This window comes from Tenebrio molitor, chromosome 3 (assembly GCF_963966145.1).
Source record: "Tenebrio molitor chromosome 3, icTenMoli1.1, whole genome shotgun sequence".
In the NCBI taxonomy this organism is placed as follows: domain Eukaryota; kingdom Metazoa; phylum Arthropoda; class Insecta; order Coleoptera; family Tenebrionidae; genus Tenebrio; species Tenebrio molitor.
In genome coordinates this window covers 21,961,870-21,977,134 of record NC_091048.1, presented here as the reverse complement: position 1 = coordinate 21,977,134, position 15,265 = coordinate 21,961,870, and the positions used below count along the sequence as shown (strand labels likewise).

The 15,265-nt window shown below is 39.7% G+C and overlaps 1 protein-coding gene and 1 long non-coding RNA gene across 2 annotated transcripts in view; one reads left to right on the top strand and one right to left on the bottom strand.

Annotated features, from left to right (window-relative positions):
• Positions 1–3,247: 3,247 nt before the first annotated feature.
• Positions 3,248–15,265, bottom strand: part of Sarm (sterile alpha and armadillo motif) — a 37,314-nt gene continuing 25,296 nt past the window's right edge. Inside the window, exons 2-10 of the mRNA XM_069041789.1 lie at positions 11,372–11,473; positions 10,572–10,934; positions 9,429–9,596; positions 7,152–7,397; positions 5,797–7,100; positions 5,030–5,558; positions 4,805–4,971; positions 4,504–4,746; positions 3,248–4,310 (exon numbers count right to left, since the gene is read on the bottom strand). Of these exons, the coding sequence (XP_068897890.1) occupies positions 4,548–4,746; positions 4,805–4,971; positions 5,030–5,558; positions 5,797–7,100; positions 7,152–7,397; positions 9,429–9,596; positions 10,572–10,934; positions 11,372–11,473 (3,078 nt within the window). The 3' untranslated portion in view covers positions 3,248–4,310; positions 4,504–4,547. The remainder of the gene's footprint in view (positions 4,311–4,503; positions 4,747–4,804; positions 4,972–5,029; positions 5,559–5,796; positions 7,101–7,151; positions 7,398–9,428; positions 9,597–10,571; positions 10,935–11,371; positions 11,474–15,265) is intronic.
• Positions 13,225–14,527, top strand: LOC138126120 (uncharacterized). The gene is made up of 2 exons (XR_011157638.1): positions 13,225–13,657; positions 13,808–14,527. It is a non-coding gene; the product is annotated as an uncharacterized lncRNA (long non-coding RNA).

Genomic DNA, 15,265 nt, shown 5'->3' with positions numbered 1-15,265 from the left:
TGGAAGGAACTTACTTTTTTAAATTAGAACTCATGAATTATTGTTCAGTTAAAATAAATCTTAGTTCTCTGTTTTGTTGTAAACCTGTATCACAGAACAAGCTAAAAACTAAATCTGTTGAGGAGGTGAACAGGTCCGGCTTCAGTTCTGATTGCCTACATTTCAGTTCTCCACTCTTAACCAAGTGATTATATAATTTTTCTCCCTACCGGTTAGAAATGTAGGCTGTGGATACCTCATTTGAGGTGAGAAAATTCAACTTTCTCGCTAAGGTAAGAAAGTTAATCATGAAATGTTTATGGTAAAACTGTACCAAAATACAAATGTCGTGCAAACGCTGCAAGCATTCGGGGCACTTTTCCAGATTCCGCAATATTATCGGAAATTTTTGTATTATAAAACAAAAATGTTTATGTAATTATGTTATTAATATAAGCTCTCTATTAAATGTCAAAAGTGTCAAAAGTGAAATAAGTTATTGATAAATGAAAGCCAATTCAATGAAGTAAGTTGGTAGGTCAATCATATAATCTGGAAAATAAACAGATAAGCTAGGTAGGTAGATTACTTTACCCTGTTTATATCAAATTTTCGAACAAACCTCAAATCTTCAAATGCGATGACAAGTTAATTAAACAAATAACACAGCCTACTATTCAATTCTCAAAATTTTCGTTTTAATCACGAATATAACCATCTTTTTTGACTTTTTTCAACAAAGTTGTGCCGGTAGGGAAAAAAATTGTATTCAAACCTTGTTAAGAAAGTGTCCTTGCAGACCTTAGGCACTTACAAACCTCGTCTACGACTCGGTTTATAATCTTTGCCTGCGGTCTGCAAGAAACCACTTTCTTACCTTGGTTTGAAATATACTATTATTCACAATCGGTTAGTAACGTGCAGCTTTTCTAACCTCTTAAAGGTTAGAAAGTGAGCGATTACTCGTGTATAGTGGCGGCCGGGGAAAATGGGAATGACTTAAATTACTATGGGCTGTATTTAAATAAATCTGTAATGGTTATCATTATAAAGATTTACGACAGGGGCCGATTTCTTTGAATACCTGTGTTCTTAGAAGGAACGATTTAAGAAGGGTTTTGTTTGCAGGTGGTGACAGGCAAAAATTTGGCCCTATCGTAAATCTTTATAATGATAACCATTACAGTTTTATTTGAATACAGCCCAGAGTGATTTAAGTCATTCTCATTTTCCCCGGCCGCCACTATACACATCAACCGGTCAGTAATGGTGAAAAACGAGTCAGTAATGAGTTGTAAGCGGTTCCGGTTAGTAATGAAACCCATAACTGGCCTGTGGTGGCGCTACTGTTGCACCAATCGCGAAAATCTCTGTACGTTTGTCTGGTATCGTAATTTGCTTTTCTCAGGTAAGAAATTGAGTATTAGTTTGTGTGCGAATTCCCGCAATTCTGGGGAGGGCACACTGTATTTCACTATCGCACATTTTGTTTGTTAAAAAATGTGAGCAAATGTCAATTTGGTTTGACTTTTGTGAACTAAAATTTAATACAATCTCAATCGTGCGCGCCTACTAAGTTTTAATATTTTGCCGAAATAAACGATAATATAACGGAGGTTGGTTTTTATTTATTTTTTATTATTATAATTTATAATGTTGCTTGTTTTATTAAATGATTGATTGTGAATAAAATAGTATACAAACTTCGGCGAAAGTCCATTCCTGTGTCTTGAGAACTAGTTCACCTCGAGGGCAAGCCTCTCGGTAAACTATTGTTCTCTTGACAGGAATGGAACACTTTCCTCCTCGGTATGTAATACAGCGTGTTATTAAAATGCGTTAGGAAAATTTAAACGGTGATAGAACTCATCAAAACAATTTACTTTTCTATTTACCAGTTTTTCGAAAACTCAAATTTATGCTCGAATTTATTTTCGTTTATAGATAGGACGGTGAAAGAACAACGGCTTCGTACGAAAAACGTTAACGCAAAAAAAGTAAATACGGCAAAAACCCAGGCGGGATAGGTCTTGCAAAAACTTACTGACACAATTTAGTCACGTCCTTCACCTGCATGCGGCCGTGTTTACAATTTATGAGAAAGTGAATTTCCCGTAATTATCGTTAAAAATGGTGCAGTGCACTAATCCGGAGTTAACAGACATGGTGCTCATCTACGGGGAAGCTTTATCAAATGCTGATGCAACCAGGCGTTTGTTTGTATGTAGGTACATGAAGGGATTTCCTGGTCGCCAAGTTCCCTGTCCACGTACTTTTGTGAATGCTGTCCAGCATTTAAGGGATTAGGGTACTTTTTGTCCTGTCCTGTCCTGTTGACGAAGAACCGAATGGACGTTTCCAGTTTTACAATTTGGAGAACGCTGCACGAACAGGGATTACATCCTTATCATCTTCAACGCGTCCAACACTTAAAATCAGAAGATTCACCACGTCGAATTGCATTTTGTCAATGGCTTCATCAATAGGTCGTAATTGACCAGTTTTATCGCCACCTCGTTCACCGGACTTAAACCCTTCTGACTTTTTTATGCGGCCATTTAAAACAGATTGTGTATGAGACTCCAGTTGACACCGAGGCAATTCGATAAAATTCTGACATGTTGATGAGAACTCAAGCTTCTGTGGCTCGAAGGGCACACAAGAGCGTGCATCGATTACGGAGGGCGTCATTTCGAACATTTAATTTAAAGGTTAGTGCCCTTGATCAAGTGTGGTGCGTAACTTCAATGTCACTCTCACTTACTACGAATAAAGAATTGGTTTTTGCTAGCCTATCTAAGTTTTTATCTTCTTTCGCTTTTAATGTACGCGCGGAGACATTGGCGGGTACTAGAAGTTACGATCAAACTAATTAAAATTTTATCTGGGTTTAGAAAGATTTTTCGAAAAAATGGTAAATAGAAAAGTAATTTGTTTTGATGAGTTCTATCACCGTTTAAATTTTCTTAACGCATTTCAATAACATACTATATACTATTAAGTGCTTCTTAAATTAGGAAAGCCATAGTTCTTAATTTTTACTACAGTATATTTGTCGGTAAAATGTTGTTACATTTGACACATTGACTACAAATCCACAGATCCGGATTCGGTTCTTAATTGGCCACATTTGAGTTTCCCCATCGAGAGAATAAATAGTAAGAACTCGAATCGAACGTTACCTACTTTTTCCACGAGTATGTTAAAATGAGCGTACATAAAAAAAATTGCGTTTTTTTAAATTAATGTATTGGAAATGAAAAAGCTGTGACTTAATAAAATATATTTTTAAATTTAACATAAAAAAACAACTATTATTACTAAATTATGTGTTAATCCTGCACATCGATTATCATCGAATAAATAAGTAAGGCAATGATGCATTGTAAAAACTTCGATAACCACTAATACTGCTCAACTAAGTAAGCTCTACTACAATACAGTGTACGTGTTAAAACATTTAGATCTTGAAAAAGTACAATAGGTATTTGCACGTATTGCATAGTGGCATCGTATGACGCTTAATCTTAAAATATTATCCAAAAATAGTTTACATCGACATGAAAAGGCTGCATTGTAATCACATTTCATATAAAAGCATAATTTTGTACTAAGTAATTTAGTTGCCATAAAAAAATAATAAAATCAGAACTTGCTCTGAACGTTGTAAAAACTGTATCGTTTCAAGCGAGTTCCTCTTATATTAAAAACTGTGTCGGATTCAAGTTTTCAAAATACTGAAAAGCAAAGATTTGAATCCGTGAATCATAAATAACACATAGGTACAATAATAAATAAAATTATATCACTTTTACATCATGTATATGAAAATACAATTATTTTCTTTTCTACTAATATAGTTTACACAATAATGGCGAATTATTTTTTAATAAGAGATCTCACTTTACTAACACATCGGTCCATAAAATTTCGTTTGCGTTTCGAATCACTGGAACCGCTCTGTATCGACACTTTGTCGATGTTGTCCAAATTGTCCGATTTTACACTATCTAATTTAACTACATCGTCAGTCTGTTTATTGTTGAAATCTTTGTCTAAATCGTCACAACTTTTCGTTGTTTGGGACGGAGTCTGTTCAGTTATAGTTGCGTTTGAAGCTGCACTGGGTGGTTCTGCGTCCAGAAGACCATCCAAACTACGAGATCTATTTGGTATGGGTGGTTTACCAGCCATCGCGAGGGACGACACTGGAGTATTTGAACCTCTTCGAGTGTAGGGGTATTGCGGGGGTAGTCCGCGCGGATATCGATTTGTATTCATTATCCAGTTCCGCGATGGACTAGCGGTCTTATAGAACCTGTAAATAAGAACTGACCTTTACGTTAGTCACAGGGTTTGTTAATAGAAAACCGGTATGTTATGAGAATCGAGGGTTCAAAGCATCATGCCATGAAGACAGGTAATGAAACGTGCAACTCGTCCGAATCTATCACGATTTGATCGATTCTGGACATGTGGAAATGATGCATCACCCAAAATTTGAATGAAAAGTCTGAGGCTCACCTAGGCAGCGGAGTAGGAGTACCCGAGGCGTGGGGACCATCTAGTCAATCCTTAGGAAGACCCGTGTTCCCGTTCACGTCTTTGTCTGATCCTTTGCCACTTCCAGAGTCGTTACTGTGCATCCTTTGATAGCTCGGGGGTTGTCGCACCAAGCCAGGGTTAGCTGGAGTTCCTGGTGTGATATCACCCTTGCTGAATTTTAAGCCGTCTGCACACCGAGCGTTCAATTCACCTCGCATGAACCTGCACCAAAAATCACAATTTTAATACTCTTCTTGTGATTTTATCGCTTCGTATTTACCTCTCTAATTTGTCCACGCAGGCGTCTTGGTAGTCGTGAATCCAACGGACTCCGTTGAAGTGACAAACTTGTCTCATGTCTTCAGGTAATTCGTCGGCTTCGGGCCATTGAAAATTGTCTATGATAGGAATTATGTTGCATTGAGCTTGTAAAGCTGCCACGATTTCCTTTGATAGAACATTATCAATTAGTTGACGTCACAAAGTTACAAAAAAATTTACTTACTCGGTGCACCCAGTCTTTTCTTTCGTTGTCTCCTCGGCACCTCTCCAGCGCGTTCGGTGTGAGTACCAGCAAGAAGTGCTTCGCTTTCTGAATACTTTGTAACAAGTTGTTGTCGAATTTTCCTGCTTCTAGTCGCTCCACATCGATGAAGACGCTGAAGCCTCGCAATTGTAAATGTACTTTTAATAAACTAGCCAGCTGAGATCCGTTGGATCGTCTATAACTAACAAATACATCCAGTGATTTGTCCAAATTGTCTTCGTTTAGGTTTCCTAGACCGCTGTCGAGCTGCCTGATGCCTTCCATGATGCGGAATCGATGTATCGAATTCGTGATTCCACATTCGTTTAACAACTGGTCTTCGGAAATATTTCTTAAGGCTTCTTTGGTTTCGACTCCGGCATTTAACAGGCGATAAGTGTAAATACTAAAATCCGGTCCCAACGCTTGCAGAAATGTGTTGATATTCGCCGTGTCTCGAGATGTGTAATCCGCCATCTTCTTCAATTTTTGCAGTTCTCTCGTGAATCTAGAAAGGATCAAAAATGAAAAAAACTGTTCGAATTGTTAAAGACGAGTACAGTCGGAACGTTATGGATATGGATTGGGGACTTGTCGTTAAGTTGGCACTACCAGCAAAAGTCACTAGGCGCGCCAATAAGGTTATTGGAATTTATGACAGATCTCACTAATGTACAGTTCAATCATAAGTTTTAAGCGACTTTGAGTTTGACAATCCATATCCAAAACATTTCGAGTATAGTTACCGTTTTCGTTGGATTCCGTTCGTTAGTCCAATGTCGTCTCTCAGATTGTCCTCGGTGAGTTGAAGCAAAAGATCGCCGTCTACTCTACTTTCTACGAAATTAGGAGAGTACAGAGCGAAGCCGATTTGTTTCACCCACTCCTCGACGTCCTCGGCCGACCACAAAGGCACTTGTTGGCTCAGCTTGTGAGGCACCTCTTCCCCGATTAGCCTCAGCGCTTGCGCGGCATACTTAGAAGCCACGGCGTTGGGACAACTCGCCACCTTTTTGAGCGGCTGGATTGCCCCAATTTCGGTGAAAATATTCGTATTGCCCTGCTGCTGCTTGATGCCGGCCTCCATACAGAAATGGAAAGCGGCCAGATTTCTAGCCTCCTCTCTTTTAGAGCTCAGAACAGGTACCAAATGTTGCAGCCAGGTCTTGCTCTGTCCGTGCGCATGTGCCAAGTTAGACTTGGCGAATTCCGAAGGGTTGTGCGAAGTGACGAAGGGCTCGACCAGTCCCAAAGTACCCGATTGCAGCACCTCGGCCTCGATCTCGGCGTTCGCCACCAAAACCGTGATCGCCAAGCAGGCGTAGTACTTGATGTTGTCGTCGTTGTGGAAGGCCAGAGGGAACAACCACATCGGCACCTTCCTCTTGATCATGGCCTCTTGATTCTCGGCCCCTCCGTACAAACTGAGATTTGCTAGTGCCCCAGCGCAGTGGCGCAACGTCTCGACGTCGCTCTTTCTGCACTCGAACAGCAACGCATCCAGGCCCCCCAGTCGGACCACATCACTGCACGTTTCTTCACTGTGCTTGAACAAATGTTCCAGGATGCCTGTCCCGACGCGCGAGTGGGCCACGGAGTTCGCGTTTTTCGTGCACACACACGCTACATTTACCACCTTGTCGAGACCGTGTTCCACCACGTGTGCTCGGTTCTCTGTGGTCAGGCATTGTTCGAGGAGTTTGGCGCTGGAGAACTGCAGCTTCTTGTCTTCTTCGGTGCAGTTGGCCATCAGCAGGTCGAGGCCACCGCAGTTTCGTAACGCGTTACACAGAGAATAACCCAATTCGTGGCCGTGGGTCGGCACTGCCCAGGCTTTTTGCATAACGTCGTTGATTTTGTCGAGGATGAGAGGGGCGTTTTTCGAATGGTCCATCTTCTGGAGGCATTTAACAGACTGGTCCAAATATGTCGAGTATTTGTGGATGGCGCGTTCCACTTCCTGGGGATTGGACGTCGTGGAAAGCTGTTCCAAGTCTTCACAGGTCATGTTCATTATTTCGTCTTCTTTGGTGCCGTTCATTAGCTGGAACTGCGCAACAAATTATACATCCCGAACTTGAACAAACACGAAAGACGTTACCTGTAGCATTGCACTGCCCGCAGTGCTAATTCCTTTGGTGGTGGTCGTATGAATGACTGAATGACTAGAAGAACTGTGCTTTTCTTGGTTGAAGATTCCGCTCGACGTGACCGTTTGTCTCTGCTGTTGGCTTTCCATTGCTGTTTGTTCGCTGCTGAATTTATCTGTTGTGACTTTCATGTTTGTGTGTGCCATGTTTTTCGATTCTTGCTGGCTCAAATCTCCAGCCTTCAACGATCGCACCTCCTGTACACATCGTTAACACAAATTATCAAAACTGTCACACTACGCAGCTCTTATTTTAAGAAAGATAACTTTGATAAGGTTGAGACCAGCTCATGTTGTAAAATAACTTGTCACGCAACTAACGTTGTGCAAATAACTTTTAACAAAATATTTCCACAAGAAAATGACTGTTTACAAAAAGTTACTACGTAGGTACATAGTGCATTTATTTTAATTACCAACAATATTTTATTTGTTTATCAAGAACTTGATAAACAGTTGAATCTATCTATACTTAAATATGGCAATATTGTTACCGTTCCCGAGAGCAATTAAAGTCGTCATTATTGCCTTCCCAGTGTGACAAAATGTTGAAAAAACTACTTGCAGCGACACCAGCTGTTATAAAACTGAGCGGGAATGTATGTTAGGCCTCGTGAATTCTATAAAACCATTAGCGTGAGCACGTAAATAGTTTCAAGGAAAGCTTAATCATGGAAATCTTTTTTACGTTTTTCTTGATGTTGAGTTTGAGTTTTGGTTTGGGGACGGCCAGCGGCGTGTCACTTTGTCCTGTGCTTTTGAAAGCACCTTTCCGGACAGGCCACGGCGCCGACATTCTGCGACACTGCACTTTCACATCGAGACCGGTCTAAACGGATGTAATTGACAAAATTGGCCAAAAAATTCCGAGCGGAGGCGTGCTAATCTGGCTGTTTGAACAGCTTGCCCAACACAGATATAGACCTGACTGACAAAACTCTATCAACTGTGTAAAAATACGGAATGGATTTGGATAATTGCCATGTTTTATTTTGTAATTTTGTTCCTGCTACGTGTTACGGCCTCACCGACACTCAAACACGGCAACGTGAAGTGTATAATGAAAATTGCAATGTCTATTACCGGTGGAGACACAAAAACCCGCGCACTAATTTTGACAACTGCACTTGTAGAAATGAGGAAAATCCAAACAAGTCGGTTAACACAAATATGAGCGTTGGAAAATAAACGTACGTCTTTCCAGTGATTCACACGAATATATTTTTATGCGCAGTGTTAAATCTCTTATTTATAAATAATTGCCGATTAAATATAATGCTCGTGACGCCCCAAAGTGTGATATTTGACCGAGGATTTAGAGTTCTCTGATAAAGCTAAGAAACGTCGTATTTTTATTATTACATATTATTTGCGTGAGTTTTCAACTAGACAAACTTCTCAAAACCGACAGGATTCGATTCTGTGCCCAGTCGAACGCACGCCTAGCAAATTATTGCCGCGTGTTCTATAAATATTAATGTAATGGCGCAATAAAAATTATTTAAAATATCTTGCGGCTCGGGTCAAGGCGAATTTTGTAGAACATATTTTTTCCCAACAAATAACGTGATCGATTGTCAACACAGCAGTCTTGTGCCGGAGGACGCACCTTCTTACCGTCTAGACGGGTCCGATATGGTATCGTCGAAGCAGCTCGCGTGCCCAATTTCCGACTGGTGTCTGCACACACGAGAAAATTTTTGGAATGTCTTGTGAAAAAACCAACAGCGATACGGCTCATGGCGTGAGCACCATGGACACTGGAGTCACGACGGCCGTCTCGACGGCAGTGGCGCACTGGTTTTATCGATTGTACGCCACAAAAACATGCAACAAAGCTCTTGGGAACAATTCGGTGTGGGTGGAACAATCGCGATAACGAACCCAATAATATTTGCTTTGTTTTAACCAGATTTACCTACTGGGGACCGTTATGTTTTTTCGATGGCGCAAATTTCGTCCCGAATAATTGACGTCCATTACCGTTGCTTTATAATTATTTTTATCTGTCTCGTTTATTTACATTTATAATGTGGCACACCTGAGAAGGAGTGTTGTCTCAAATGACCCAAATAGCATACAAGGGACTGAACAACATGCCAGGTCAAGGTTTGCACGACGTACTTTGATAGCGACTTGTTACAGGGCTAGTCCCAGATATCTTCCAATTCTGTGATCGAATCAGTTGTGCAAATACGCTTGTTTGTTTTTCTCTAATAAAACTCATACCTTAGCTTTCATCTGGCTTTTTTCCGCCGAAACTCCGTCGATTTCCAGACGAGCTCTGGATGCCGCCGCTGCGCTGTTTTCTTCGTAAGAGACGTCCCCGGATTGGATTTTCTTCATTTCGGCGCATTTCGCGCTTTCCTTTTCGGCGCTGAATCCGTCTTTCACAACCTACAATGTAACGTGTTTTTGAAAGTAAACACACAAAATGCTTGCATAAAAATAACATCAACAACTAATCATTATTACTAATTTGTATCAGCTGTGACCAATTAGTCTGCCGTTACGAAATGTTAATCGCCGTCTATAAATATTTCGTAACATAATCCTACACACTAAACCGTCGATGGTTCAGTACGGTACGAGCCCTGGTCTCTTTGCCTTTTCCGCCATTTTGTTATACCGAATTCTGACTTCGCGGAAAATTGTAAAGCGAAACGACACTTTTCCAAATAATGTTATAATTATAGCATCGAAAGTTGGAGTACTTGCGGAAAAAATATAGACATTTTTAAGATGGAAAGATAACTAGATTAGAGCATTCTAGCAGAATAAGTTCGTTTCAAGGCCGAGGTACCATTTGGCAGTACTTTATGCCAAATACAATAAAAACTGAACCAATAACGAGTCAGTTTATTTACTGCCAAGTGGTGGTGGGGTCTTTGAATAATTTGACCTAGTGCCATAAATCTGCATTAAACTCATACACGTGATGTATTGATCCAGAGGGTTTTATTAAGAAAAAAAATCAATTTGGAACACAAGCTAGAGCTTGATTATTTCCAAGAACTTTTGTGTTTTAAGTCAGCGTGGAAAAATATCTTATCTTTTACTATATTTGATATGCTATTGATATCGATGTTTGTGGTATTTGTTGATAATCTCGACTAGCCGTAGTTTATTTTCCGAATTGTTTATTAATGTTTAAACAAAATCCCGATCACGACGGCCACATAGGAATTCGGCGTTTGCTTATCGATCATGAAAAAGTGATTTGGCACGTACCGGTAAAATAAAAAACATTTATTTTGGAACAAATCGTCTAAAATTAGGTATCACGTGAATCACCAAACAGAAGAAAATAACATGAATGAACCGTTAGGAATTTTGAAAATTGACACTGTGTTTTGCGTCGCCGGTGTTTACCTTGGTCTTCTTAAAATTATTCATAGTTTTCTGTTCGAATTTGACGGTGTCGAGGGTGTTGGTGGGAGAGCCGATCTCGGATGGCACCGGCGTGTCGTCGGGGAAGGTGACCAAAGGTTGGGAAATCTCCGCCATCTCGTCATCATCCGCGTCGACGAGATTCTCCAAGGAGTTCCTGAACTGTTTCAGATTCGATATGCTGCTCTTCATGTCGTTGAGGTTATTCTTGAGTTCGACGAGATCAGATTTCATGTTAGATGCCTTCAGGTCGGAGGAAGTCACTTGGACTCGTTGCGTACTCGTGGAGCTTGTCGAAGTCTTCACGCGCGTCGTTGTCGTACTGCTTTGTGAGTTTGTCTGCAACTGATTTTAAAAGGTCCGTTGATGAGACATGATAGTATTTTCAGTGATGTGATTCTAAGTTATATTTATAGTATTCTGCAACGAAACGTTGGAAACAATCCAGTGGTTCCGACGAAATCGAATGGTTAGTTTTGGCCAATTTTATGGGCCGCAGCGGGGCCCATCCCGCCGGGTAAATATTTATTACTCAGCAGATACAACGAAACGAAAATCTACAATTCTCGATAATCGGTTAAATCGTACTGTAAATAAATAAAGCGCGGAACATAATACATTTGATTACAATAAGATTCGATCAGATAAACGCTACCGATCAAGGCGAGGGACTTTGCCTCAACCATTCGTGAGACCAACGGTCAACATACATTTTGGAAGTGTGACTCTTCCCCAACTGCATAATTTATCAAGTGTTGAAACACTAATTGTAATTACTTTACCTGCGAAGATGTAGTGGCTATCGACCTTGGTATTATATTTCGTAGGAGCGTTGTAGGATGTTCATTTCCATTCGTATTGTCGACGGACAAATCTGTCGCCATCTGCAATTAAAAAAATATAAAAATTAAACGACCGCACACATAAACATTCCAAATACAACACTGACAAAAATAGAGTGTAGAACTTTTCTGATTCGTGAACTACAACAATACTACTATTAGATAAGAAGAAATCCCAGGAACATTCGTGATCGTAGATGAGTCGAGTTGTTCAAACTAGATAGGTAATTACTTAAGTCTCTTTCTAAACTTTCCAATAAGTTACACTCATCAACTTTCATTCCACAGTTTCCTAAAAAGGCATAATGCTTCCTAGATTTGTCATCGCGCCGGGTTTACCAACCGGATGTCCGCTATCAACTGAAGACGTGATTTTTGTCTGTCTTGGCAAAGAGCAGCCTTGATGTGTGATTCCGTTCCGTTAAAATTGTTGACAAGGTCAGCGTCAATTTTGGCGGGAAATTTCGTCAAAAGCCTTTTTTGTTGAACCAGGCACCGCCGTGATGCGCAAATGACAACAGCAATCTCCATTGTTTGGACAATTGTTACGCTGATGCGGCATGTATCGTATTATCTTTATGTGTTAATGATGCGATTATTACAAGAAATACTCGCGACCTCTCGTCGATATAACCAACTATTATTAGTAATATGATGTCACAGAAACAATTCATGAGTTACGTATGAATGAAAACGTAACAGTCAGCGTACAACGTGATGTCACACATTGTTTTATACATGTTTAATCTTGTATTATTTACTGTTGCCTTAAGCTCGGTGAGTGGGCGGCATCTTCATCGAACGTCCTTCGCGAGATTCAACAAAATAAATGTTCTAGAAACTCAGGTAGCGTTTCAAATTAGTGTTGCGTAAATCAAAACCAATTTATTGTATCAACAGATAGTGGATTGTCAATAGATGTGAGAAGAGCCAACAATCGACTGCTTCATCGTGTAAACAAGAGCGAACGTGGACAACAATCGGGGAAAAATAATTCAGAGGAAATTAGGCTCTCGGTTGCAGTTTTAAAGCGCGGAGGCCCCGAACGGGTCGCGATTTTCTCGACCAAAATTTTGGAAATGGTCAACCACAGCCGTGTGCGTGCGGACAAACATCATTGTGACGTCTCTGGTGGCAGATATGACAGTTCTTGGCACACTGAAGCAATTGACATTTTTCCAAACACATGTTTTTTTTACCGTAAGTTTGGAGCATCTGGCCGTGTCGTCGCCATCATGTGATCCGTGATCAATATGCCAAATGTGACGTTTTTGGGGCAAAAAGTGTATTTATGGTTGATTCGGAACTCTTCGCTCAAGACGGAACAAGAGGAGGATATTCGGGCTGCTAGTTTAAGCAGAACTGAATGAAAACCAGGAAGTCACGTCGGATGATGTTGTTCTCTTAACTTAACAAGGATGAAGCTTTTTGAGTGGTGAGATTGGTCAAGAGATGAATGTTTATGTAAATGGGTACGTAAAATAATGGAATGTGTTTTGAGCGGCTCGGGTGTACACGTTGCGTTGTAAAAAATGACTCAATATCGAAGCTATACACACAGTGACCGATAATAATAGTGTATAAGATAGGTGATTGTGCGGAGTAAAGGTGGCATACCCCTTGATTCCGGCTAAAAAACTGTATCCTGTCTTTAACAGTTTGGGGGTCCAAGGACCGCGAACCGTAAAACGGTCCCCGATTGGCTGAGTACATGTCTGCTGAGTAACTTGGAAAAGAAAAAATTCAAACACACTTCACATGGCGACGCGCGTCTGCTCCGTTACAGGTAAGAAACGACACTGACGTTATCTACCTGTTCTACGAAATTTCAAGTGAAAACACTCTTCCGACTTATCTCCCTCGATTACGATTCGTCAAGTTGGCGTTATCGTAAATAAAGATTATTTAATAAATTTTAATTACCTTGTGCAAGTGTGCGATTGTACTTTCCAACACTGTTACCACTGCATTGTTAAATCGATCATGTGTAAAACAAGCAAGCCATGACTGACTGAAAATCAGACAGTCATGTGTTTATACAAGGCCGGCTCGATCGCGAGCACCCACGGTACCTATACTACGATGAATGGCCATAGGACACAGATTATCCTGATTAAAGCGCGACGCAGGATTGTTGTGGAAGTCGACGCGTTGGGACGAAAAACGTAAACATTGGCAAGGACGACAGCGGTTTAAGAAGCGCGCCGGCGTAATTCGCCAATAACTGTAAGTCTACGATGGGATCGTCTTTAATTGTCAAAACTAGTCGTAAAGCTTTCCCAGGGACGAAGGTATGCCAGGAATTCTGGCACCTGAAGGAGTCCCTAAACGCACAATTACATAAGTCGTCAACGTACATAATCATAGTATTTTTAGATCCTGTTATCAATGAAGCTGTGACTCACGTCGAGCAAGATGAATGAATCATCCGGATTCCTCGGATATTTCGAAAGACGTTTCGGTCTGACCGGCCGATTGACCTGTGGATTACCAGTCTGACAATTAACGATTCTTTTACGTAACCAAAACACTGAGATGACTAATTTTTAACGTACAAACCACCAATAACGAAAACAAAGCACGATCCGACAAACCTGTTTGCCATTGAACGTTACAGGAATTCAAAGTCGTTAAGATATCCCAAAATGCAACGGTTCATTCCAAATTTACCCGGTCCAAAGTTTCAAACTAACCGGAAAACTTTCTTCGACGTTTAGTCTCTCATTTTTCTTTTCTCTTACCCAAAATTCCTCAGGCTGCAAGTTTTCAGAAATAAGATAAGTTTCAGGAAAACACACCGATAAGTTATCGATAACGATTGCATTTTGTAGGAAATGTATCCGGTGAAACATAAACAAATTAAAAATTTTCATTTCAGATTTTTGGAAAATTCAAGGGGCCAACGTGGATCGCAGTTTGCAACAGCCAAAAAGTCGTTAAAATGTTCACAAACGCAACCGCCAATACTTGAACCAAGTCAATCCAAATTTTCGATGAAATGACTGAGTCCTGTTGGTGTTGGAGTGTTTATTCTACACTGACCGGCACAAAAAACGACTCATTATGATTTCTTTAATAAATGATCTTGAAATTATATTTGTGCTTATTTTTCTTTATTATAAAGTCCATTCAAAAATCAAAAAACCACCACCAGTTGCTTTAGGTTGGTAAAATTTAAAAAACCCTAGGTAGATATTTTTTCATTTTTTCAATTGCTTTGAATTTTGTTCATATTGTTTTATTAGCAGCACGTTTTATTTATTTATTGATTCTTATTATTTTTACTTAAACATGCCCAGAAAAACAAGACACTTAATAAACATTTAACCTCAAAATTACAAGTCTCACCAAATTTTACACTTGACAGCGTTGCTGATAGTAATTATCGAGGAAAATGCGACGTTGGTGGTTTTTTGATTTTTGAATGGACTTTAGTTAAATTGGGATATTTTCAATGATCAGGAGTGCTATGGTCACCATGGCAACCGAATTGTTTTGTTTAAATAAATTTTAGAAAATTTGCGCTACTTCCATGTTGTGTTTTTGTTGGTTGATTTACGTGTTAAAAGATTTAATTTGACAATACGAGATACTAATTCAAAATGTTGTTCACATTTTTGCAATTTTTCAAAACAAATTTTTTTCTGAAAAATTACTTTTTTTTCATTAAAATTTTATTTGCTGTGTTTAATGTTTTGTTTGTCGGGTATTCTTTGGCAAAGAATAACTTAAATAACACTTATCAATACAACATGATATCAAAAAATTTTCCCAAGACAATGAATTATGTACTTAATTATATTAATAAAATTCAAAGTGAGTCGTTTTTTGTGC